The sequence below is a fragment of the Oryctolagus cuniculus genome, chromosome 17, assembly GCF_051225735.1.
Source record: "Oryctolagus cuniculus isolate XC-2025 breed Fujian yellow rabbit chromosome 17, ASM5122573v1, whole genome shotgun sequence".
NCBI lineage: Eukaryota > Metazoa > Chordata > Mammalia > Lagomorpha > Leporidae > Oryctolagus > Oryctolagus cuniculus.
This window is the reverse complement of record NC_142883.1, coordinates 52,924,344-52,949,361: the sequence shown is the minus strand read 5'-3', so window position 1 is coordinate 52,949,361 and position 25,018 is coordinate 52,924,344. Positions and strand designations below refer to the sequence as shown.

At 58.2% G+C, this 25,018-nt stretch overlaps 1 protein-coding gene across 22 annotated transcripts in view; it reads left to right on the top strand.

Moving 5' to 3' along the window:
• The window catches only part of MYH10 (myosin heavy chain 10), a 139,899-nt gene that overhangs the window by 100,968 nt on the left and 13,913 nt on the right, over positions 1-25,018 (top strand). For all 22 annotated transcript variants that reach the window (XM_089318338.1, XM_089318341.1, XM_089318339.1 and 19 more), the window contains 16 exons: positions 5,151-5,344; positions 5,424-5,545; positions 7,516-7,585; positions 7,684-7,844; positions 10,969-11,077; positions 11,171-11,302; positions 11,912-12,118; positions 15,082-15,219; positions 15,631-15,754; positions 16,646-16,817; positions 18,028-18,240; positions 21,064-21,208; positions 22,164-22,370; positions 23,062-23,166; positions 24,111-24,263; positions 24,627-24,875. In XM_089318338.1, the coding sequence (XP_089174464.1) occupies positions 5,151-5,344; positions 5,424-5,545; positions 7,516-7,585; positions 7,684-7,844; positions 10,969-11,077; positions 11,171-11,302; positions 11,912-12,118; positions 15,082-15,219; positions 15,631-15,754; positions 16,646-16,817; positions 18,028-18,240; positions 21,064-21,208; positions 22,164-22,370; positions 23,062-23,166; positions 24,111-24,263; positions 24,627-24,875 (2,501 nt within the window). The remainder of the gene's footprint in view (positions 1-5,150; positions 5,345-5,423; positions 5,546-7,515; positions 7,586-7,683; positions 7,845-10,968; positions 11,078-11,170; positions 11,303-11,911; positions 12,119-15,081; positions 15,220-15,630; positions 15,755-16,645; positions 16,818-18,027; positions 18,241-21,063; positions 21,209-22,163; positions 22,371-23,061; positions 23,167-24,110; positions 24,264-24,626; positions 24,876-25,018) is intronic.

Sequence of the window (25,018 nt, the reverse complement as noted above, 5' to 3'; positions counted from 1 at the left end):
GTGCGCGGAGCCAGCTGCTCCAGAGCTGCAGTCACCGGGGCTGTGCCGGCCGCGGCCGAGGTTGCTGTTCTAGCCTTGTGGCTGCTGCGGTGACAGTGAGGACCAACGGAGCCCCTCAGCGTGTGCTTTCCCCTTTGGCTTTGATTTAACGGAAATCCGCTTTTATACCTGGTGAGCCAGGGTCAGAGTTGCGACACAGGGAGAAGGCCAACCCATCTTAGCCTTCCCAGAGCAGGAGGGGAAACAGACTGGGTACAGGCTCAGTTTAACCCTAGTACTCGGGATAAAGAAGATTGGGTTCTCCTTAAGTCACCGGCCTCCTCTCAACCTCTAGACTTCCTAGAATTTTTCTAGAACTTTCCAAATACTCTAAAGCAGTAACAGATTGGCTGGGTCAAGGAGTTATGCAACCACTGTAACATTGTTACTGCCATGTAATAGGGATGTTGTGGAGAGCAGCCCTGATGCCATGACCCTTTCTGGACCGCTTAGCAGTTAACTCTTTGTTTCCCCTGTCGGGTGCCTCACACAGTGCTGGGTCCTGGCAGCCTTTTGTAGAGAGTGTGGTGGAGTTTCCAGCCGGGCTGGCTGTTAGAATCCTCAGTCAGGTTTCTTCCCCTCTCTTGGTTTCTGGCGCTAACGTGAGTGACTTTCTGATGATCTGCCTTCAGTCCTACAAGTTTAGTGGCACTAGTCTTCTGGCCTCTGCTTGGTTCTGGGGAACAAAAATCTCATAGACAAAAAAAATAATAATAATAATAATAATAATAAAAAAGAGCCGGCGCCGTGGCTCAATAGGCTAATCCTCCACCTTGCGGCGCCGGCACACCGGGTTCTAGTCCCGGTTGGGGCGCCGGATTCTGTCCCGGTTGCCCCTCTTCCAGGCCAGCTCTCTGCTATGGCCAGGGAGTGCAGTGGAGGATGGCCCAGGTGCTTGGGCCCTGCACCCCATGGGAGACCAGGAAAAGCACCTGGCTCCTGGCTCCTGCCAGGATCAGCGCGGTGCGCCGGCTGCAGCGGCGGCCATTGGAGGGTGAACCAACGGCAAAGGAAGACCTTTCTCTCTCTGTCTCTCTCTCTCACTGTCCACTCTGCCTGTCAAAAAAAAAAAAAAAAAATCTCATAGACCTCCTGTCTCCCAGGTTGTTCCAGAGGAAGGCCTGTTAGGCATTCTGGCTTTTTCTTTTCAAAAAGATATACAGGAATCAGGGGTATAGCAAAACATCACTGCATGCCCCACAAATCTATATAATTTTTTGTTAGCGTTAGTTTAAAAATTATTTACAAAACAGAACTGACACGAGGCACCGCGATCCCTTATGTAAACTGTTGGTGGCAGTTGGATGACGAGACACATGTTGCATTTTTGCTCTAAAATCGCCAATCTGGAGCTCATCTAAATTAATTTTTATAGGTTAATAAATTGTTAGTGTAAAATACTTTTAATTCTTTGCAGGCTTCTGAGGAACCAAATCATAAATGTCAGTGCCTGTGAGCACCCTGGCCGGGCTCCCCGATGCAGGCAGAGGCCTCGTGCTGAAACCATGGTGGGCGGCGCCACCTGTCCCGGGCTGCTGGAGCCCCACCCCTGCTCTTTCTGACCCTCCCCCTGCTGCCCACCACGGCCATTTCTACACACACCCTTTGTGAGTAGAGATCACTCTAGGCCTTAGGACTTGGGCCATCCTCCACTGCCTCCACTGCTTTCCCAGGTGCATTAGGAGGGTGTTGGGTCAGAAATGGAGCAGCTGGGACTCAAACCAGTGCCCATTTGGGATGCTGGCACTGTAGACAGCAGCTTAACCTGCTACGTCACAGTGTTGGCCCCTGTCCTAGGCCTTTATTTGTAAGTGAAATCATATGTGCTGTGTGTGGGCCAAACCGTTGAATGAATTTCCCAGTCTTTTTCTGTTGCATGTTGGCAGAATCTAATCCTGAAGTTAAGTTTTTGAATTAAAAAAAAAAAAAGAACCAAAAGTTGAAAGCATTACATTTTAAGTAGCCTGAGTACCTTGCTTTGGATTACCCTGATTGAAATTGCCTTTGAAAATCCAGCTCATTATGCGTCTGGTTTTTGGTGGCTGTGTTTAAGGCAGCTGGGGACTGCCGTGCCGGCCACTGAGCAAACGCTGCCCTGCCCGTGTGTGGCAGCAGGGATTGGCTCTTCTGGTAACCTTAGCGCTCACTCAGCTGACACTTATTAAGCAGCTGCCGTGTGCCAGGCCCCAGGCTGTGGCCAGCGTCTGGGGTGGAGGCGGAGAGGCAGTAGGCACTGTCTCAGCTGGTATCAGCGTGGCAGCTCTCCGGGCCCAGAGTGTGAACTTCTAGAGGAAGGAAGGCCAGGCCAGCAGAGGTGCACGGAACCAGGGGGAGGGCTCGCCCAGGGAGTGGCCTGTCCAGTCCCGCCCCCCCCCGCCCCCCCAGCTCTAGAGGCACATGGGCCTCCTTAGCACCATTTCACGGAGGAGAAAAACTGAGGCTTGGGAAAGTCCAGCAACTTGCCCCTAAGCCCCATGGTTACTGAGTGGCAGGTGCAGCTCACCGTCCAGTCACGTCCATTGCTGAGCTGTTCTCACAGTGATGGCCCCGGTTGTTTGACCCTGTCTGCCAGGCCATGCGGGAAGTCCAAGAACATTGATGCTTAGTAAATGGCTGCTCATTGTCAGACTGGCACAGGATGGAGGCAGTGGGGGAGCTGCAGTGGACAGGCAGATGGAGCAGAGACACCGGGAGTCTGGTGTGACCTGTGGGTGAGCATCTGGAGTCACGGGGGTCACAGCAGAGTACGAAACACAGGAGGAGGCCCAGGCTCGAGGGGCTGGGAACCATCTGGGCCTCCTGAGCCTGCTCCCTGGCCCCTCTGGCTCCTCCTCCTTGCCTGCTCAGCTCCGTGGGGCTTGGTCCCAGGCCCTCATCTCTGCGCTCTCCCTTCAGGTAGCTCATGCAGAGCCCTTGCTTTAATACCACCTCTAGGACGGCAGCACCCAAATGGGCCTTCCCGGTTCCAGCCTCTCCTGTTAGCCGCAGACTGGACACTGTGGCATGTCCACCGGGGCCGAGACTTGCAGAGAGCCCGGGTCGGCTGCCTCCAGCCTGTCTTATACATGATCTTCCCCGCCATCCCCTCAAACCAGAGTCATTCTGCAAACGCCCCTGTGCCTTTCTTTTCGCAGTGAGCACGTCCATTCTCCCACCATTGTCTTGAGCCTTCCATATCTGCCCCTCTCCCCAGGAATCCTGCAGGTGTCCCTTTCCTGCCTGGGCTGCCGCAGTGGCCCCATCTGATGTCCCCACCCACCCCTGAGCCACTGCACACCGGGCATCCAGGGGCAGTCTCACCACTGCCGGGGCTCCGTGTCTTCCTGCCCCAGTCTCTGACACAACGCTGTTTCCACCGACTGGAGCCATCTTCCCCACACCGACTCGGCTAGTCGGTGGCATTTCCCCAGAGACATCGCTGGTCTCTCCTCTGAGTACTTAGACACCGTGCCAGGAGCAGGGGGTGCAGGGCTGAGCACAAGCGGACAGGGCAAGCGCTGCCCGAGGATCTGCGGAAGGCGGGTGTTGGACGGGGGCAGGGTAGTCAGACGCATCTCCTTGGCTCACCCAGAGGAGAATTTGACAAAAACACGGCAGCAGGACGGTGTTGGCACTTGCTTCTTGCCTTATTCCAGAAGGTCTGCAGATGAGCTGATTGGATTCCCAGAGAAGAAAACAGAAGGGAGGAACGACCGTGAGACCGGAGTAGCGAGAGGAGGAGGGAGTGCAGGTGGAGGGCCAGGAGTGCAGTCTTCAGAATGCTGCCAGGCTGGGGAATGGACAGGGCTCGGGCACCACAAGCACCGGCCTGGTCGCTGCCTGAGCCGGCTGGGCACAGGGAAACTAGTGGGAGGGGACGTGGAGAGGCGAGCCTGCGACCCACTCAGGAGAGACGCTGGGCCCTAGGGAGCCTGGGCTCGTGCAGGGGCAAGGCAAGGTCATTGTTCTCTGGGCACCCACAGGTAGAGTTTGGCAGGTGAAGAGGGGGCCTCTGCGCGAGGCAGGAGCTTGGGGAGCATCCTTGAGCAAGCCTTGGCCTCACTGGGAGCGGTGCAGTACGTGCACGTGGGCCTGCAAGTTTACCCACCCTCTCCCAGCTCCCATTCAAGACCTGCAGGGCTAGGGCAGCTGCTTCACCTCCCTGGGCCCGGTTTGTTCCTCTGAGACCTTGCAGGTGGAGTCACAGTGCTAGGTCCCCGTGTGTGTGTCACGAGAAACAAGCAAAGGGGCGAGGTGACTACGGGGTGCCGGTCAGGGCAGTCCTGTTGATGTTCCGACCGTCAGGACAGTGTTTCAGTCGTTGCATGCTTTTTTTTTTCAACGAGAACGTGGCAACGAGTGCTTTGCAGATGGCTGGTGCGCTGTTGATCAGCGCATCATCAGAGGTATCAGGTCTGCAAGGGTGAGGTTACAGACGGTTGGCGCTTTAATAAGGGGAGTATCTGACGAGCGTGGCCACCACACTCATGGAGGCCCAGGCACCCACTGTGCGGAGCGGGGCTTCCTGTTTAGTGTTCTGGCCCTTCAGAAGTGTCTGTCACGCTTTGAGCAGAGAGCTGAAGGTTACACGTTGTTGAAAATCCCATCCTGGTGTGCTGCAGTCCTGCGTTGGCTCCTGCAACCGGAATGCCTTTGTACCCAAGCTCTCGTGGCTAATGGGAGATGGCTCGGGCCCTGTCCCCTGAGCATACTCACCAGGTGCGTTCTACCATCAGATGTTCCCACGGGTATTTGATGAGCCATTTCCCCCGAGACCCTGCCCAGGGCCAGCATGTGTATCAATAATGCCAGCCATGGCCTTCCCGTTTTCCCGGATAGCTGCCAAGGCAGCAGGCAGAACGTGGTCAAAGACAGCGAATCCCTGGCACGAGCACAGTGGGAGGCCGCTGCGGGGGCGCGGGGCTGGAGTTGTCAGAGCACTGCCGTCTGAGTGTGTGGCTGTTGGCTCCACGGCTTGCGCGGTGTCTAACTGCTGACTGCCTTACCTATACGGCACCTCTTCTCATCCGTCCCACAAAGCTTGTGCTGCTGCACTCTCGCTGTGTCGTTCCTTCGCCCGCCAGGGCTGCCGGCTCGGCTCACCTCCCTGTGCTCTGTTCTCTCCCCACCAGTGGACCGCATTGTGGGTCTGGACCAAGTCACGGGCATGACAGAGACCGCCTTTGGCTCCGCGTACAAGACCAAGAAGGGCATGTTCCGCACCGTCGGGCAGCTGTACAAAGAGTCCCTCACCAAGCTCATGGCCACCCTGCGCAACACCAACCCCAACTTCGTCCGCTGCATCATTCCCAACCACGAGAAGCGGGTAGGTGCGGGGCGAGGCGGTCGCACTGCTGGGCTGCTTGTACAGATCTGAGCTAGAGACCCGCTGTGTGCTTGTGCAGGCTGGGAAACTGGACCCGCACCTCGTGCTAGACCAGCTGCGCTGCAACGGCGTCCTGGAAGGCATCCGCATCTGCCGCCAGGGCTTCCCCAACCGCATCGTCTTCCAGGAGTTCAGACAGAGGTACCTGCCCCCTCCCCCCCACACGCACATGCGTGTCGCAGCTTAGCTACACAGGGCCACCTGCTCTGCCTGTCTACCACACACGTGTCGCAGCTTAGCTACACAGGGGCACCTGCTCCACCTGCCCCCCCCCACATGTATCTCAGCATAGCTAGTCAGAGGTACCTGCTCTGTCTGCCCCCCCCCCCCCCCTTCACACACGTATCAAAGCTTAGGTAGACAGGGGCACTTGATCCACCTGTTCCCCTGCCCCCCCCCCCCCCCCCATATCACAGCTTAGCTCAGCATGAATGCAGACCAGGGCTTGATGAGGAAACTCCTCCTCGCTACCTTGACCGCTAGTATGAAGGGGCAGAGTGCTGGGAGCCGAGGCAGGTGTGGGAAAGACGCGTTCCCTGTGGTAAGGACCCTGACGCCAGTGATGAGATCAGTGGAGACAACGCAGCACCGCTTCCAGTGCACCCCTTCAGACAGCTCCACCTGGGATACAAGAATTATTTTTTTTAAAACTGATTTTTTTTAAATAGATGAGCAATACTCATAAAAAAAAATCAAACACGTAAGAGAAGTAAGAAGTAGGTAAAGTCCTCTGGGAGTGATTCTGAAAACATTTGGGGATATTTCTCTTCATCCTCCGTGTGTCAGCATACACGTCTGTATTCTTCCAGTGTTTGTGCACACATGTGTAATTGGCCCTTTGACTAAAACAGAGAAGGGACAAGGATAGCTTGGCAGTTAAGGCCGCTGCCTGCAGTGCTGGCATCCCATATGGGCACTGGTTCAAGTCCCAGCTGCTCCACTTCCGATCCAGCTCTCTGCTATGGCCTGGGAAAGAGTAGAAGATGGCCCAAGTGCTTGGGTCCATGCACCTGCATGGGAGACCTGGAAGAAGCTCCTGGCTTTGGATCGATGTAGCTCTGGCCACTGCAGCCAATTGGGGAGTGAACCAGCGGATGGAAGACCTCTCTCTCTGCCTTTCTGTAACTCTGACTTTCAAGTAAAATCAATAAATCTTTTTAAAAAATGGCAGGGCAGGGGAGTTCCATGAGTACACAGCAGGAATCTGAGGCGTCGCTCTTTTACAATTAATTCTGAAATTTTCGCTAATAGGTAACTGAGTTGACTTTTTCTGTTCCGTGCTTTTGGGAGTCAGATTTTGAAGTCTGGCGGCACATGCTGTTCTAAGAAGCACTCAGAGCTGCCGGGCCTAAGAATGGCCCTGCCTGTGTGCATGGGGTCAGCCCAAGAGCCTCTGCCCTTCCGGGTCTCCAGGAGAGCCCCTCAGTGTGGCCCCACTGTGTGCCACCCGGCTGGTAGATTTCTGCCTCTTGTCGGAAGAAGAGAAGGGGACAGACTGGTCTGCAGAACGGAGTTGATCACGTGGCCAGCACCATCCTGTAGGACAGCCACTGTCTTTATGCCAAGTAATATTATGATAATAATAGTAATAAGCCTGACCAAGGTGTGACCGAGATCCAGTGAGGCACACATACTTGGAGATTACAGTTCAGTGAGCATGTATACACCCAGACCAGTGCCACTTCAAATGTCACCCTGCTTTTTCTAATCTAAATATTTCCGTTCCCTATGGCCAGGGCTGGGCCAGGAGCTAGGAGCTTCTTCCAGGTCTCCCACATGGGTCCAGAGCTCAAGGACTTGGGCCAGCTTCCACTGCTTTCCCAGGTTGCATTAGCAAGGAGCTGGATTGGAAGTGGAGCATCCGGGACTCAAACTGGTGCCCACATGCGATGCCGGCGCTGCAGGCTGGGGCTTTAATCCGCTGTGCCACAGCACCAGCCCTTGCCCCGCTTCTTATAAGGAATAGAAACGAGTCTGCAGAAAAGCCTCAGTTCGGCACCTGCCCTCTTCCTGAGTGAATTTAACACGTAGTGCCCATCATTTTATTGTCTTGGGACAAAACCCACAGTTAGTAGATAGGCAGGTCACAGATTTCTACACTTCTCTTACAGATATGAGATCCTCACTCCAAACGCTATTCCTAAGGGTTTTATGGACGGCAAACAGGCCTGTGAGCGAATGGTAAGCTATTCTTGGTTTCTTCTGGCTTCTAGAATAGCAACAGAATCTTTTCCTGTAGCAAAAAAAAAAAAAATGAAATGAGTTCTTTTCTCTCTCAGATCCGAGCTTTAGAACTGGACCCAAACTTATATCGAATTGGACAGAGCAAGATATTTTTCAGAGCTGGAGTTCTGGCACACTTAGAGGAAGAACGGGATTTAAAAATCACTGACATCATCATCTTCTTCCAGGCCGTCTGCAGAGGTTACCTCGCCAGAAAGTAAGTGGGGATCAGGGGCTGCTGCGCACGCGCCACGCCAGGGGTGCAGGAGTACACGGCGCCCAAAGCCCCCTTCCTACAGAAGTGGCATCCGAGTGGGAGTGACAGCAAGAAAACAGGAAAGCATTCCCAAGTGTGACGAGTTGTAACAAGGAAACACCCCAGCACAGGGGTTTGGAGTCCTTGGGGAGGGCTTTTCTCAGGCTCGGCCAGGGAGAGGAAGGCTGACGGTGGGCGCCTCGCAGGTAGTGGGGCTGCCGCAGCAGGCAAAGTGAGGGAGGGGCAGAGGCGGCTGAGCAGTGTGCGAGCCTATGGCAGCCGTGAGAGGGGCATTGGAGCAGCCACGCCGGTCATCAGGACATTTCAGGCTGCCACGTGCAGAGTGGAGTAGATGGGTGGAGTAGAATCGGGCGGGCCAGCAGGAAGGGATGCAAGGATCACATGGGGGCCTGGGCCTGGGCAGAGCGGGTGGACGCAGAGTAAGCTTGCTGAGCTGGGGCAGGGCTGGATTGCATTTCTAGAGTAATTTCTGGCATTTTCCCGATTTCTTCCTACTGAGATTGAGGCATTGGGGGTGGGAGAACTTGAGCAGTTGGCCACACAGCCCTTCTTGACGAGTGACAGGAACCCCTCCCTGGAGGTTAGCCTCTGCAGTGATGTCCCAGGCCGGGGGCAGGGGAGCAGCTCTCTGCACGCCCAGACTCTGATCCAGAGGGCTTTGTAACCTGGTGAAGGTGGCGGCAACGCTGTGCTTCCTAGTCCTTACAGAGGATGCTGAGTGGAAAGCGTGGCTTGGGAAGTTGGAGACAAGAGGTAGATATCCCCCGTGACCAATGCAGAGAGCTTTGACAGAAGGAGCGTGAGACTTGGGTTTGTGTTTATTGATGCTGCAGCTTGTGTGAATGATAAAGCCAGCCTGCTGGCAGCAAAGCACGTGCCACTGTGTGTGGGATGGCGGGTGCCTTCAGCCCTCCCAGGGTTCTGGAAAGTCTGTGCAGCCACCAGAAACGTGCGACCGCTGTGGACATGCAGGTGAAGGGCACAAACACACCTTGACGCACCTTGTACAGTTTCACGGAAGCCCGAACTTGGTGCCAGATCTTCACCTCGTAGGGCGTCAGGCAATGGTACACTTGCGCTGCCTCACCTAGGACTGAGAGCTAACAACCCCGTGTCATCTTGGGTGTAAGGCAGCACACCTGCCTCACGTGCCTCTTCACATCCCGCCGTGTATGTGGTGACACAGGATCTAAAACTAAGCTACTCCAGCAAGGGAGGATCCCAAGGCTGTGGTGTGGAAGAGGCAGCGCCGTGCCTAGAAGAGTCGGGAAGGCGGGTGTCTGAGGGGGAATCCGTGAACTTCAGAGGACCCTGGGATGGGCTGAAACAGAGGGAAGGACCGGAAGTGATTTGTCAAGACTTGAAGTTTATTTCCTAGATGCTGGGAAGACAGAGGCCAGGCCTGGCACGCGGCAGGTGCTCAGCGGATGGCAGCTGACTGTTAGGGGGAGGGGAGGCCCTCTGCCGTGTTCGGCTGAACCGAGTGTGTGATGTGCGTCTGACTCACCGTTCTGACCGTCTCGCTTCCCAGAGGGCCAAGGAAGCGACCAGGGCAGTGGTTTGTAGTAAAAGGGTTGGATTGAGTTTTTACTGCATTCCTGAAAGTGATCGCAGGAATGGGGAAAAATGGGTGCTTTATGGTTTCAAAAGGTACTTTTGGAACCGTCTTTGTAGGAGAAACTGGGAATTAAGCCTGGGCCAAACCTCCTTGGCCGGCAGGATCGAGAAGGCAGAGGAAGCCACTGTGCGGAGTGAGGGTGGAGGCAGGAGCGGCACAGTGGGCACAGAGCACACCCGCACCAGCCAGGAGGCCTGAGCTGGCCCTCGTGGCGGTTCTGGGCTCCTGAGGGGAACCGTGCCGGCAGAGCAGCAGAAGGCTGGACATGGGTCGTCTGTGCGGACAGTCACCGCCGGGTCTTGTCTTAGAGAGCCCACCCACACGCAGCCTGTGCGGTACAGTCTGCAGCCGTGTGCCGGGTGTGAACGGATCGCCCTGAGTTTGTCTCTCCCCACTGCTGCTCTGTCAGGAGGCTACTCTCGCAGAGCGTTGCAAGAGGACTCCACGGGGAACGATGACGTTGTTCTCAGACGTGCCGACTGATCTTGGATTCGCTCAGCGAGCCTGTTTGGAGGAGGTGCTGGGTGTTTCGGCCACTGGATTGCGGCTTTGCTCATAGAACAGCTGCCTCCCCCGATCTCCGGGTCTGGTGGGAAGATGCCATTTACCCAGACGATCGGGAGGGCCAGGGTGGACACTGCCGTCCTCTGGTCCCTGAAATCCAGGGGACAGGAGTGCGTGAGCAGCCGCTGGTCTGCAGAGGTGGACGACAGAGGCAGGGAGGTTTGCCGGGGAGAGGCCAGCAGGTTCTCCATCTGGAAGAGGCTGTGCCAGTGTCTGAAACGCAGCGTCGGTAGCGTGATGGGGCACACGCCACACTGCGGGGAGCCAGCCCGTGAGGTGACCGGAAGGCTGGCCTGCGGCTCCCCAGCACCCAGTCCCGCAGGAGAGGGGTGGGGTGTCCATCAGGAGTGCCTGGGCAGTGAACCTGGGATGGGGCTGCTGGTGGCAGGAGGGTGGGCACTGGGTTCCTGTAGGAGGTGCCTCGGGCTGCAGAGGGCAGTGTGGCGTCGGGGAGAAGGCCTGGCACGGCAAGGATGGGCTCCGCGGCCTGGAACAGGTCTCGAGCTCTCTGTGTGTGCGTCTGTCCGTGGGCCACACGACTGCCACCCTCCGAGTGTGTCCCTGCTCGAGCGCCATGCGTGTGGTAGCAACGTGGCGAGAAGGGGAAGGCAGCTTGCAATGGGCAGGGACGTCCCTTCTGCAATGCAGCAGTGGAGGGAGAGGGCCTGTGCGCCTGCCCGGCCACGTGTAGGATGGAGGCTCAGGGATCAGGCAGCAGGGCTGGGCGTGGGCGGGGCAGGCCAGGGGGTGGGTGTGTTTGAGTGGACCGTCGCGTTTCCTCACCTGCACCCTAGGGCCCCTTGCTAGCCCGCGAGGGTGTCCGCCGTGAGAAGGGGCGTCCCAGCCGGCGGCTGTCACACAAGGTCTCTGCCCGTCCCACAGGGCCTTCGCCAAGAAGCAGCAGCAGCTCAGCGCCCTGAAGGTGCTGCAGCGGAACTGCGCGGCCTACCTGAAGCTGCGGCACTGGCAGTGGTGGCGCGTCTTCACCAAGGTGGGCCCCCCCCCCCGCCCTGTGCCCCCCCACCCCCCACGCGCGCCTTCCTGCGCCACGCCCCCTGAGCAAGGCGCTCTCGTCTGGTCGCAGGTGAAGCCTCTGCTGCAGGTCACGCGCCAGGAGGAGGAGCTTCAGGCCAAAGACGAGGAGCTGCTGAAGGTGAAGGAGAAGCAGACGAAGGTGGAAGGCGAGCTGGAGGAGATGGGGCGCAAGCACCAGCAGGTGAGGCCGGGGGGCGCGGGGCTTCCCTCGAGCAGCCGTGGGGCACCTGCTGCTGCTGAGGCTCCCATTCCGTCACCTTCTCGTGTCCGCCTCTGCAGGGGACAGAAGGTCAAAGGACACCACAGCTGGGGACAGGGCCTCTTCGCTGGTGACAGTGGTCTTGAGCCAGTGTCCCCGTAGTTACTCATCCCGGACAGATGTCTGTGGATTTGTCAGTTAATAGAATCGGAGCCCTCAAGGCCAGCATTGTCAAGGATAAAGGCCAGGAATACCGCTGGGTACCAGACAAGCTCCAGTGGTCACTGCAAACTCCGTAACGTTTGAGTATTCTTCCTCTTCTACTTCTGTGTCCCTCTGTAACTTCACTGAGGAACGGTAATTCTTAAAAGAGCATGAATTTAACACGTAGTATGCAGGATGCCTTGAGATAAGAGAAACAACCAGAACTGTTTTCCTGTAGCTTATTTTGCTGTAGCTACAGACACCCTCGGAAGTTGACCTAACCCCCGCTCTTTGGGTGGCGTGCCCGGCCCCTGCGAGCGCTGACACGCCGGCGAGTGCGTCTCGGATGCGCGCGGGGCCGGCGCCATCACTGTGCCCTGGTTGCAGCTGCTGGAGGAGAAGAACATCCTTGCCGAGCAGCTGCAGGCCGAGACCGAGCTCTTCGCGGAGGCAGAGGAGATGAGAGCGAGGCTGGCGGCCAAGAAGCAGGAGCTGGAGGAGATTCTGCACGACCTGGAGTCCAGGGTGGAGGAGGAGGAGGAGAGAAACCAGATCCTCCAGAACGAAAAGAAGAAAATGCAAGCGCACATCCAGGTATGCAAACCCACGTCTACGTGGAACTCCCCTGGGATTCTCCAGGGGATCTGCTGGATGCGTAGACGCCCTGCGCGCTGGATTCTGGGGCTCGCTGAGACGCGAGCGGTGTTCAGGCCGAGGGCCCGGCCCCGGCAGGGAGACCCTCACCTGCAGCACTCGAGTCGTGGAGCACAGGTGGGCTTTGTTGGATGGGAGCCCTCCGTTCTGCTGTGGCACCTGAGGGCAGCCTGACTTGCGCTGTGTATTGTCAGCAGGAAGTGCTTTGGCTCATTAGCCTGTCCCTGGTATTTACTTCCTGTTTGGAACATAGGCCGTACAGCACAGCTCTGTGAGGGGGTCTTCCAAAAGTTCGTGGACAATGCATATTATGGAAAAGCTATGCATGGATTCCAAATACCCTTGCACCAAAATAAAATTACCTTTTAATTGCATTTCCAAAAACTTTTGAAGCCCCCTATATCCACGGTGGACTGCTCAGACCAGCGGTACAGACTGGGGTCAGTGTGTCCATAGCCTAGCACGCACACACTCCCCCTCCTTTTCTCCCTTCCCGCCCCACCCGGGGCCCTGGGATGGCATGGTGTAGGGGGTCAGCTCACGCCCCCAAGGCTCTGGTAGCAAACCTGCCTCCTCTCGGACGCTCCTTAGTGTCTCCTTACCCCACTGTGGTTCTTTCTAGAGCAGACCACGCAAGGTACATGGTCTCCTTAGCACGCAGCCGTGTGATAAATCCTCCACACAGGTGTCCCCCCTCCCCTCCGCAGCACACGCGGGTCTCAGGGAGCCCATAGCAGGCGACAGAGTGACACAAGGGCTGCAAGAGCCACACACTCTTGAATCCAGCATCTCCGGCTCTGGGACCCTATAAGAAGACGAATGTAACTGCAGGTTCCAGCAGCCTCACCTGAAATGCTTGCATTGCTCTACTCTGCTCAGGAGGCAGCAGGTCCTGGTGGAAACAGGGTTTTTCGTTCCTTTTAAGACCTTTATCTTCACACTCTTGTAAACTTTTAGGTTTTTGCTCTGATATCTTAAGTAATATCTCTTTCTGTGATACAGAAATTCATCCAGGCACATTATAAAGATAATGTTTATTTTATCTATTTTAATGACTATATATATTGTTCAAAATCTTTTTTTTTTTTAATGTATTTATTTATTTGAAGGCAGAGTTACAGAGAGACAGGCAGAAAGAGAGAGGTCTTCCATCCACTGGTGCACTCCCCATTTGGCCACAACAGCCGGAGCTGCATCGATCCGGAGCCAGGAGCTTTTTCCGGGTCTCCCATGTGTGTGCAGGGGCCCAAAGACCTGGGCCATCTTCTAGTGCTTTCCCAGGCCGTAGCAGAGAGCTGGACTGGAAGTGGAGCAGCTGGGACTTCAACTGGCAAGCACTGCAGGCAGCGGTTTTACCCGCTACGCCACAGCACTGGCCCCAAATACACTATTTATGATATTAGGTGTTGGTTTGTTTTCGCTGTGGGATGTCAGAGGTTCTGCACTCCTTCACCGTATGGCCTTTAGGAAGTCCCAGCCTTCTCAGCCCCTTGACTTTGTGTACTGGGGGAGAGGCTCGTGGGTTTAGATTTCTGATCTGTCCCCTTTGCAACCAGAACTACCGGAGTGTTTTGGGGGTGGTTGGTTTTGTCCCGAAGTTGATTTCTGGATTTGAGTATCAGTAGGTGATTGTTGTAGGAATCCTGGAGAATGCAGGCACTCACGGTCCCCTCCTTGCACCCCCCTCACCCCGTCACTCCCTCCGCATCATCCTGCACAGACGCATGGGTGCCTGGGGTCACTGAGGCTGCACTGAACGTACTGTTGTGTTGCCTCTTGTCCCTTACAAGTCTGCAGTGGAGGGAGGCATTTAGCAACTCTGTGGGCACTGGAGGGCAGATGACCTAGTTAAACCAATAGAGATGAATGGAGGTGGAGAGGAAGGGGAAGTAGAGCAGAACCCAGAGTCGAAAGTCTGAAGAAGCACAGCCCATAGTCACAGCGTGGGAGACTCCCTGGATTCCCACTGAAACACACATTCCTGGGATGGTCTCGCTGTCAGAGACGAAGTTTGCGAGGCTTCCAGATGAAATTCGCTCTCTGGGGTTCGCTGCAGAGTGACAGGTTGCGGGGAGGGCGGTATAGATGCCGTGGGCCGTGAGCTGGCACCTGTGGGGTGGGGAGACGCCCACGTGGGGCCTCCTGTCTGTGCTCGGAGCGTCTCCCCGTGAAACCTGCGCCTGCTGCGAGCGCTGCGTCTAAGTTGACCAGGAGCCACTCACGTAGCCGCGGTTTCTCTTGCAAGTTTCCCATGCTGGCCACGCACCGCTGTGTGTGCACGGCCTTGCCCACCAGCTCATGTTCCTGAGTGTGGGGGAAGGCTGGCGTGTCACCCCAAACACCAGCGCAGGCTCCGCACCCTGCCCCAGCGCAGCTCTTTCTGTCGTTGCTGTCGCCTTCTCCCCTCTGTGGCCAAACATGGCTGAATTCCAGAGTTAGCGCACAGTGCTCCTCGATAGTCGTATCTCCCCATCTTACTAACTAGCACTCAAAAATGTGAATTGTCGTTACTTTAAAAAGTGTCACCGTTTCGGTGATGGCCCTTCAGTGCTGTGAATAACCCTGCGCCATGCACGTTTTCCACGAGTCACATCGGCGCCGGCCTCCTGGAATCGCTGGTTTAAAAGAAATGCCCATTTTCAGAGCTTGCCACGCTTCGCCGCAGTGGCGTCCCTCGAAGCCAGGGTGGGCCGTTTGTGCTCTCCCTGGACTGGATACGCAGCCCTGTCTTTCAGAACTGCATTCCTATTTTTAAGGTGTCCTAGCCAGTTTGAAAACCAACCCTTAGTATATCTCATCTCCTTGCGTTCCTGTGACTACTGGTGTACGGAGGATCCCCTGGAGGCTGGGGGGACGCTGACCGGGCCCTGTGCGGACACTGACCGGGTGTTGCTCCTCCCCAGGACCTGGAGGAGCAACTGGACGAGGAGGAGGGGGCCCGGCAGAAGCTGCAGCTGGAGAAGGTGACGGCGGAGGCCAAAATCAAGAAGATGGAGGAGGAGATCCTGCTGCTGGAGGACCAGAATTCCAAGTTTCTCAAAGTAAGAGCCCCGGGCACGGGTGTCCCCGGAGGGCCCCTCACCGCGGGTGGCTGTCACAGAGACCTGGCCACTCCAGGCTCTCACTGTGCGCATTCCTGAAGACGTGGACGCCATTGGTTTTTCCTAAGCCCTCCAAGTAGCCATAGATCTTTTGGATTTTTAACCTGTGCATTGGGTATGTGACAACGCCTCGCGTGCGGTTTGTCCTCCGACCACGCAGCCGGCCCTGGCGGGGGCACCTGCGCGAGCAGCCCTGCATCGCAGGCGCGTGCGCTCGCAGGGAGGCAGCACCAGCGGCGCTCACCGACTCCGTAGTCAGAGAGACGGGGCTCCTGTGAGTCATCGCAGACCCACGCCATCCTTTCAAGTGTCACACTTCTGTGAGCAGTCGGGTGTTTTTTTCCTGTTCAGGAAAAGAAGCTCATGGAAGACCGCATCGCCGAGTGCTCCTCTCAGCTGGCTGAGGAGGAGGAGAAGGCAAAGAACCTGGCCAAGATCCGGAACAAGCAGGAAGTGATGATCTCGGACTTGGAAGGTCGGTGTCTGGGTTCGGGGCGCCGGGTGCTGAGTCTGAGCTAAGCCACGTCGCTCGCGCTGTGACGCGGGGCCTGCTGCGGGTCTCCTGCAGGTGACTCAGCGCTGACGATGGCATGGCGCTGGCACACGTGTGCCTGCTTACCCCGCTGCTGGGATGAGGGTGCGTGGCTGCCCTCCAGCTGGGCCGTGTGTGCACTCTCATTAACCGCACCGGGGTGCCTGGGTCTCACACCCCAGGGCAGCTGGCTGCGGACGGCACCACCAGGCAGCCACGTCTCACTAACGGCAGAGGTATCGCCAGTGATGTCATTGAGCAGAAGAAACCGGAGAAACGGGAGCTGGGAGGGGCCCTTCCCTGGGCTACTGGCTAGAGCTGGGCAGCGCCATCGGAGGGCGGGGGGCCATCGCTGTCGGGGTGCAGTGTGGTACGGGACGTGCCCTGTTGAGGGTCTGGTTTTGTGGTGTAGACAGAAGAGGGAAGGCCCAGGTGAGCTGGTACACTGTTCCTGTGCCACGCCCACAAAGCACAGGTGCCTGTTGGACCAGCCAGTGGTCTCATGCCCTGGGCAGACTGACTCCTGCCCACAGCAGGAAGGCATTGGTGCCAGTGCCGCCTATCGCCAGTGTTCACTAAGGGGTCCCTGCAGAGGGACAGAGGAAAAGAGGCGGAGCCATGCTGCCCCCGTGCTTGGCGAGGATTCCGGGCCCCCGGGTCTCCTGTAGCGTGCGCCCTCCCCATGGAAGGATTTCCGTGACTGGCCAGCTCCCCCTGGCAGTGCCGTCTGCACGTGGGGTCACGGCCCCAAGGCGCGAGGCGCTGTCGGGTGATACACTGTGTTTGCGAGGTGTGTCTCCCAGGGTACACGAGCTGCTTCCCTCCCACCCGCAGAACGCCTGAAGAAGGAGGAGAAGACTCGGCAGGAACTGGAAAAGGCCAAGCGGAAACTGGACGGCGAGACCACGGACCTACAGGACCAGATCGCCGAGCTGCAGGCGCAGATCGACGAGCTCAAGATCCAGCTGGCCAAGAAGGAGGAGGAGCTGCAGGGCGCGCTGGCCAGGTCCGCCCCCGGGCCCCGGGGCCCCCGTCCGGGTCTCCTGTTGGGAAACCTCAGCAGAGCCAGGCGCGGTTCACTCGCTGTTGGCTTTGCTTGTGCCAAGGCAGCAGAGTGCACCTGATGGCCCCATCTCGGTCCTTTAAAAAGAAAAATTTTTTTGTATTTATTGAAAGGCAGAGTTACAGAGAAGGAACGAGAGAGGTCTTCCATCCACTGGTTTACTCCCCGAACGGCCACAGTGGTAGGGGCTGGGCCAGGCTAGCGCCAAGAGCTTCTTCCAGGTCTCCCATGGGCATGCAGGGGCCCAAGCACTTGGGCCAACTTCCACTGCTTTCCCAGGCCATAGCAGAGAGCTGGATGCGAAGTGGAGCAGCTGAGACTTGAGCCAGCACCCATATGGGATGCCGGCGTCACAGATGGTGGCTTAACCTGCTGCGCCACAGTGCCAGCCCCACCTATCAGTCTTCAGACTTGCTGGCCACATACTGGAGTCCTGGGACATGCTGTCACCGTGTCAGATGTTTGCGTGTCTGTGCGTGACGGGTTAACGAGTACAGCCAGGACCACGGTGGGAAATGATTCACGGTCATAGCTGTGTGTCTTCAGAGCGCAGTAACTCTCTAATGTGTCATTCCTGTACGGAGAATCCCTGGCAACATGGTCACAGCGCTTGGAGTTTCATTTATAGTTCAATAGAATCGAGAAAACCCCGTAACGAAGCTCGTCACGGGCCTCTCAGTGACACCTGGAGCGGGGTGGGCTGCTGGGCTCGAGAGCCGCGTGCTCCCAGCCGCCCCGCCCCGCCCCAGGCGTCCCGGCTGCTCCTGCTGCCAACGTGTTCAGCCCCAACGCGGGCAGGAGCTGCTCTTTGGAAAGAGGCAGGTGTGGAGCGCAGAGAGAGGCGTGCTCGGCTCCTCGGCTCCTGTGCGCGCTCCACAGGCGGCCGCCGTGCGCTGATTGGCGTGGGCTGGGCGCCACCCCTGGAGGGTCGCCTCTGGCACTTCTCTGGGAGTCCTTTGCCTCTTAAGGGACAGTCAGAGCCTCTGAGGCGGGTAGGGTGGCATCTAATTCTGAGTCTGCTGCCACTCGCTTTGAGGCTAAGGACCCCTAATCTCAGCAGCTGCTGCAGCTCTGGCCAGGGCAGAAGAGGTGTCGCGGGGTCCCCCGTGGGGGCGCCGGTCCGGGCACCGTCTCAAGGCGGGTGTTTTCACAGAGGTGACGACGAGACACTGCACAAGAACAACGCGCTTAAGGTGGTGCGGGAGCTGCAAGCCCAGATCGCCGAGCTGCAGGAAGACTTCGAATCTGAGAAGGCGTCACGGAACAAGGCGGAGAAGCAGAAGCGGGACTTGAGCGAGGAGCTGGAAGCCCTGAAGACGGAGCTGGAGGACACTCTGGACACCACCGCGGCGCAGCAGGAACTGCGGTGAGTGCGGGGGCCGAGCGGGAGCTGGGCGGTGGCCACACCCTCCCTGGAACCCGCACTGGCCACCCCGGGGGCGACGTGCTTCCTGATGCCGCTCGTGGACCTCTCCCGCCTGGGCACCACGGCAGGTGGAACTGTGATGAGCAGACTTGCCCGCGGGGACAGATACCTGTGCAGGGATGAGCGGTGGCCCAGCAGCCGGAGACGTTCCGCAAGATGTGACCAGTGACACATGCCTAGGGAGACAGCGGCACACGGGGCAAGGGCTGGGGCGAGTGGCAGTGCCATGTGGGGACAGTGGCTGGCCAGCAGAGGAGAGGGGCCTCCCATGCACGGTGCGGAAAAGCGGGGAGCACAGGTGGGGCTGAGCCTTGAGGAGGCACCTGCAGTGTCAGGAGCAGCGGGAGGGCAGTGACAGGGGAGGGTCACAGGCAGGGACCTGCGGGGAGCAGGGCGGTCTGCAGTCACGGGCGGCGTGCACCGCCCTGGCACGTAGGTGTGGTTCTCACATCAGTCGCTGGGACTGTGGAGATGCTCCTGTGTGCTCACTGGGCCTCTGCCTCACCATCTGCTTGGGTACCAGGGGACACCAGGACTCACACACACAGGGTGTGGTCAGGGAGGTAGGAAAGAAGCCAGGGCTGCCAGGAGGGCGGGGTATGGCCGTGAGGGTGCAGCCATGGAGGGGACAGCCTACAGAGTAGCGCTGGCTCAGTGGAGCAGTGGAGGGGAAGGGCTGGGCCTGCCAACGATGTCGTCGTGAGTGTGGGCATCTCCCGGGGCGCAGAGGCCAGCTTGTCCGTGCCGAGACCCACCTGAGCCCAGCAGGCCTGGACACTTCCTGTGCCACCTCCAAAGAGCAGCACGCTCTTCGTGGAAGCACGGCCTGGCCGCGTCTTCAAGAGGCCTGCTTTTGATTTTTGTGTTTTGTTTTTTTGTTTTTTGTTTTTTCTAAAATCTGGAAATAGTTGAACTAGACTTTATCAAAATCTCCACTCTTGACTGGGGGTTTAGCCACAGTTTTTTTAAAGGCTCTCATCATTTTTTCCCATTCAGCTCTTACGAGGAAAAAGTGCTAAGTGTGCATACCTATTGAAGCTATGCACATGTTCAACTGTAGTACTCCTGATTCTGTTTTGTGAAGAGTGTATTTGTTGATTTTCATTTTACTTGATAGGCAGAGAAACAGAGATGTCTTCCATCTGTTGGTTCAGTCCCCAAAATGTCCCCAACAGGGCTGGGCCAGGCCACAGCCCGGTGCCTGGAATTCAGTCCAGCTCTCCAGGTGGGGGGCAGAGACCCGGTATTTGTGCCATCACCTGCTGCCTCTCAGAAGCAGAGCGCAGGAGCCAGCACGCAGCCAGAGTCCAGAATGGGACGCGGAGGTCCTGAGTGGCAGCTTTTTTACCCATCGCTCCAAACACCCGGCCCCGTGTGTGGGGTGAACGCAGGCACCCGTTCTAGTGAGGGCTGTCCCAGAGCCGTGTCCACCCGTTAGCATGGAAGGAACAGTCCCCGGCCAGCCAGTTCCTCTGCAGCTTCCTTTAGGACGTACGGTGCCAGGCTGAAGGAATTGGGTCATTTAGCTGGAGGAGAGAAGGGCAGGGTCCCTGCGATGGCCAGATTCCAGGAGGGATCCGGAACGAGCTATACACCCGAAAGACGGTGAGCCAACGGCGGGAGAGACCCTGCTGAAGGCCGCTAAGTCCACTAAGCTGGCCACTCGGCACACTGAGGCGCTCTTGCCGGAAGAGCCACAGAGGGCCGGGCCATACCCCTAACTGAGCCAGGAGGGTTGGGGCTGAGCTGGGCCCACGAGGAGCCTCCAGACTGTCTCAGTCCGGGCTCCACTCAGCCACAGAGCTGGCAGCACCTGGGGCCTGGTCCCCTTGGCACAGCGATCTTGGCCCCCTGGATCTCCCTGCTGCCCCAGGAGACGGAGGGGACGGCGTCCAAACAGAGTTGGGCACGGAGTCTCGGCTCTCACGGCCCCAGCTATAACCCCACGTTAGCAGAGAGGGTGTTCACCCGACAGCTGTGAGTCGGCATCGTGCCCTGAAGCACACACTGAAGGAGTGAATTTGCTTCCGGTTCGTGAAGTGCCTTGAGTTAGTGTGCGTTAGAGCCACGTATGAACATGGAGAGCCATTTGGTCCTTGGACCCCAAGTACAGGCCAGAGAAAGCCTCCGTTTCTCCAGGTCTGTGCTCTTGCCCCCTGCCGTGTTGGCATCAGACCCCACCTTGAGAAGCAGGAATGCGACCCGTCATCCTGTCCCTCCAAGAGACCGTGTCCTCCTCCCGACAGGGGCCGGGGCCGGGCACCGCAGGCACTGCCCAGGAGCGCTAAGCGGGAGGCTGGCGTGGGTTCCGTGCTGCAGCTTCAAGGCTGATTTGGCTTTTGCCAGCTGTTAGGTTCTGGAAACCTTCTTGGTTTACTTTGAAGTCTTTTGGGCCTGTGGCAAGCCGAGTGAACCTGGGTCTTATGTTAGCCAATTCCTGACCTTTCATGCAACCAGATTGCCAGAGCAGGCTGAAGACACACAGGGTGTCATACCGTGTCCCCACTGCAGTCAGACACGGGGGTCACACCACGTCACCACTGCAGTCAGACACGGGGGTCACACCACGTCCCCACTGCAGTCAGACGTGGAAGGTGTGCTGCTTCTAGAAGGATCCTGATACCCCACGTGGACACGCCCACTGCCTGGAAGTAGCGTGTCACTCATTAAAGGAACCGAGGTCGTGGTGGCGCCATTAACGGCACTGTTTTCGTTTAGTCGGTGACCGGTTCTGATCTGCCTTCTTTAAAACTCCGTCTCTAGCACGAAACGTGAACAGGAAGTGGCAGAGCTGAAGAAGGCTCTCGAGGAAGAAACTAAGAACCACGAAGCTCAGATCCAGGACATGCGGCAGAGACACGCGACCGCCCTGGAGGAGCTCTCGGAGCAGCTGGAGCAGGCCAAGAGGGTAGGCCAAGAGCAGGCCCGGCAGGCCCGCGGCCCCGGGAGACCGCCCCCGCGCTGACGGCCGGCCGCGCACAGCCGCTCCCAGGGCCGGAGCGGCTCCCTGCCAGCACGCTGCCTTCCTCAAGAGAGCAGCCGTCGGCCCTGCATAGCCGTCAGCAGCCGTCACGCCCTGCTTTCCCTGGCGTCCTCGTCCTCCCATGGCTCAGCTCGTGACCCCAGTGGCGGCCACTCGGGCGCTGGCGCTGGCACTCCCTCACGGTGCTCTTCTCGGGCCCTTCCCATCTGTGATCTCACTCGGCCTCCCTCTCCCCAGACCCCAGCCACCCTGGGCTTGCTGCCTCCTCCTCCTCCTCCCCCTTCCCCCTCCCCGTGCCGGGTTAGTCCTCCCTCCCCGCCTTTGCACCGTCTCTGGTCCCCCCTCTTTCCGGGCTCTGCTCTACCCGCACCACCCTGTAGTTCACAACCCCGACGAGCGTGACGCTGCTGAGCGCTGACAGCCCCCATGCATGACACCCAAGGTGGGCAGGGGCGCTCTGGTGCCCACCTAAGAGGGAAGGAACTGAGGCCCAGGAGCGTTGGGTGCTTCAGCCGGAGCCACGCAGTGGGTCAGAGGAGAGCCAAGCGGTCTGGCCTCGGGACCCATTGTTTAGACAAAGCTAGGCGCGTGGCTTTTACAGAGGCAGCGTGAGTGAGCAGTGGGCCTCTGGATGGGACGCACACGGACAAGGTCAGCTGCCAAGGGCCCTCCACAGGGGCGCCTGCTTCCCCGGGCAGGGTGCGCACACGGGGGCCTCAGAACGCTTCATACTGAGACAGCGACGCTGCTTTCGTGCGCTCATTCAACAAACGCCGGCCGCAGGCTTCCTGCGTCAGCCCTTCTGGGGATACAGAAAGCAGCATTGTTCATGGAGAGTTGCAAAGTGACTCACAAGTGATTTTCTCCGTCCCTGTTCTAGTTCAAGGCAAACCTGGAGAAGAACAAGCAGGGCCTGGAGACGGACAACAAGGAGCTGGCGTGCGAGGTGAAGGTGCTGCAGCAGGTCAAGGCTGAGGCCGAGCACAGGCGCAAGAAGCTGGACGCGCAGGTGCAGGAGCTGCACGCCAAGCTCTCCGAGGGAGACAGGCTGAGGGCGGAGCTGGCCGAGAAGGCAAGCAAGCTGCAGGTAGGCACCGGACACAGACGAGCAGTGTTTGCTGAGGCACTAAACCAGCACGAAGGGATCGGCCTTCCGCCCAACGAGTGCCACCTGGGACAAGTGCGAGCGCAGGAGGCAGGAGGCTGGGAGCGGCACAGCGGCCGTGCACACGGCGCATCCGTGCTGTGGTCCTGGGCCCGCGGGACGCAGCAGAGGGCGCTGTGGCCAAGCTCGGGCCGCCTGCCCCAGGCCCAGCAAGCGCACAAGAGCTGCGTGTGCGTGTGCGTGTCCGAGGTGGTGCTGGGTGGGCGCTTGGACGGCCTCTCCGTGCTGCCGTCTGCGAGCGCCCCGCGACACACAGGGTGGCCGAAGTCCTCGGCTGAGTTGGCATCTCTGGGTGCACAGCGAGTACCGCCGTCCAGACTCTGCCTTGGAGCTGTGATTCCGGACTCGTGTCATCACGTGTTTTCATTTTATTTGAAAAGCAGAGAGAGAAAGAGACAGAGAAAGGTCTTCTGTCTGCTGACTTTCTCCCCTAAATGCCCACAACAGGCAGGGTGGGGTGGGGGTGCCGGGAGCTTCGTCCTGGTCTCCCACGTGAGAGGCAGGGCCCCAGCCATTTGAGCCTTCCGGGCGTTTCTGGAATGAGACGCGGAGCTGGGCTGCTAGCCCTTTTGCTTGCTCACTGTTGAACTGAACGACCGCTTTCTCCTTGCAGAATGAGCTGGACAACGTCTCGGCCCTCCTGGAGGAAGCAGAGAAGAAGGGAATTAAATTTGCCAAGGACGCCGCCAGTCTGGAGTCTCAGCTACAGGACACACAGGTGCGCCGCGGGCGCCGGGGGCGGTGGCACAGAAGGCGTTGGCGGGTCTGAGCTGCCAACCCGCGGGACGCGTGAGCCCAGGGGACGCTTCCGCAGCAGTTGCCCCTGACTGTCAGCATCGCGCTTCGCTTTTCCCTGCTGCCGGGGAGCTCGCCGCCGAGCTGGGCCCCTGGGTCTGGCAGGCCTGTGGCGGACTCTTGGGGGCCCGGCTCTGGCTGACCCTAGCAGTGGTCCCCGTGCACAGTCTCGCTTGCCATTTTCAGTAAGGCGACTTTGTTGTGGTCGAGATTTCATTGTGCCGACCCCAGAGAAACGTTTATGAGACCGTGGGCTGAGGCACCTTTTTGTCCTGTCAAGACTCGGACCAAATCGGCTGTCGGGATTGTCAGATGCAAGCTAGCGGCAAATAAAACGTGGCGCTTTGTTCCTGGGTTTACGGCGTACTTCACTTGCAGGCACTGATGGTCATTTGCCACACTCAGTTAGATGTGGGATCACGAGGCCATGGGGACAAGTTCAGGGTCCCAGGGCAGAGGCCGTGACAGCTCAGCGAGACTCTGAGAGGGGTGAGGGCCATGTCACGGAATGTTCTGTCCAGGCCTGAGAGCAGCCGGCAGGCAGGTTTGCGCTCAGCCATTAGGGAAGCTTGACGGGTGGCTAGGTTATGGGGAGGGGGCCGTGGCTGGGCTGCCGCAGGGTGGTACAGAGGAAGGGGCTCAGAGGTGTTGATGAGCGCACGGGCTATGGGTGCACGAGAGGGGGCCTTGGGCTGCCCCCGGTCTGTGGTGGCCGGGACTGCCACCCTTCAGGTGTTTGTGCCAAGAGCTTTGGCATTGTCTCCACCGCCTGTGCTGCATCTCCCTGAGGACGTGTGTCGTGAGAGGTATGGTGTTGTGACGATGAAGTTTGTGCCTGTGGCACTGACCTTGGCCAAAACCACCCAGGAGCTGCTCCAGGAGGAGACGCGCCAGAAGCTGAACCTGAGCAGTAGGATCCGGCAGCTGGAGGAGGAGAAGAGCAGCCTGCAGGAGCAGCAGGAGGAGGAGGAGGAGGCCAGGAAGAACCTGGAGAAGCAGCTGCTGGCCCTGCAGTCCCAGGTGTGTCCTGCGGGAGCCGCGCCGGCCCAGATGGGGACAGTTGAGGCGGGCGTGCTCAATCGGGCCAGGCAGGGCAGGGTTCATCGTCGACGGAGCCAGATACGGCTGTGACCCTTCACCGTGAGGACGAGGGGCTGCGTCAGCTCTGTGAGGCTCCTACCCAGCGTCACTGTGGAGGCGGTTAGCTCAGGAATTCCGTGGCACTCTCAAGGTTCATTTGTTTTTAAATCCTACAGTGTTGACTTTATGATGTTTTATTCTCAAAAATATTGCAAACCAGAATTTTTTCTTTATTTTTCAAATGGGAAAACCAGTTGTGTTCTTTAACGTTGATCTTTCTTTCTTTCCTCCCACAAAACCCAGTTGGCTGACACCAAGAAGAAGGTGGACGATGACTTGGGAACCATTGAAAGTTTGGAAGAAGCCAAGAAGAAGCTGCTCAAGGACGTGGAGGCCTTGGGCCAGCGCCTGGAGGAGAAGGCCCTGGCCTACGACAAGCTGGAGAAGACCAAGACCCGCCTGCAGCAGGAGCTGGACGACCTCACCGTGGACCTGGACCACCAGCGCCAGATCGTCTCCAACCTGGAGAAGAAGCAGAAGAAGTTCGACCAGGTGGGTGGGCGCCACGCGCGCGCCCTCCTCGCCAGGCTCCTGCTCTTTGTGTTTGGGGTTAAAGGAATTTTTTTTAATCATTTATAGGCAGGCAGAGAGTAACACATATTGCTATAAAAATTGGAAAAAGCAGAGTAAGCCCC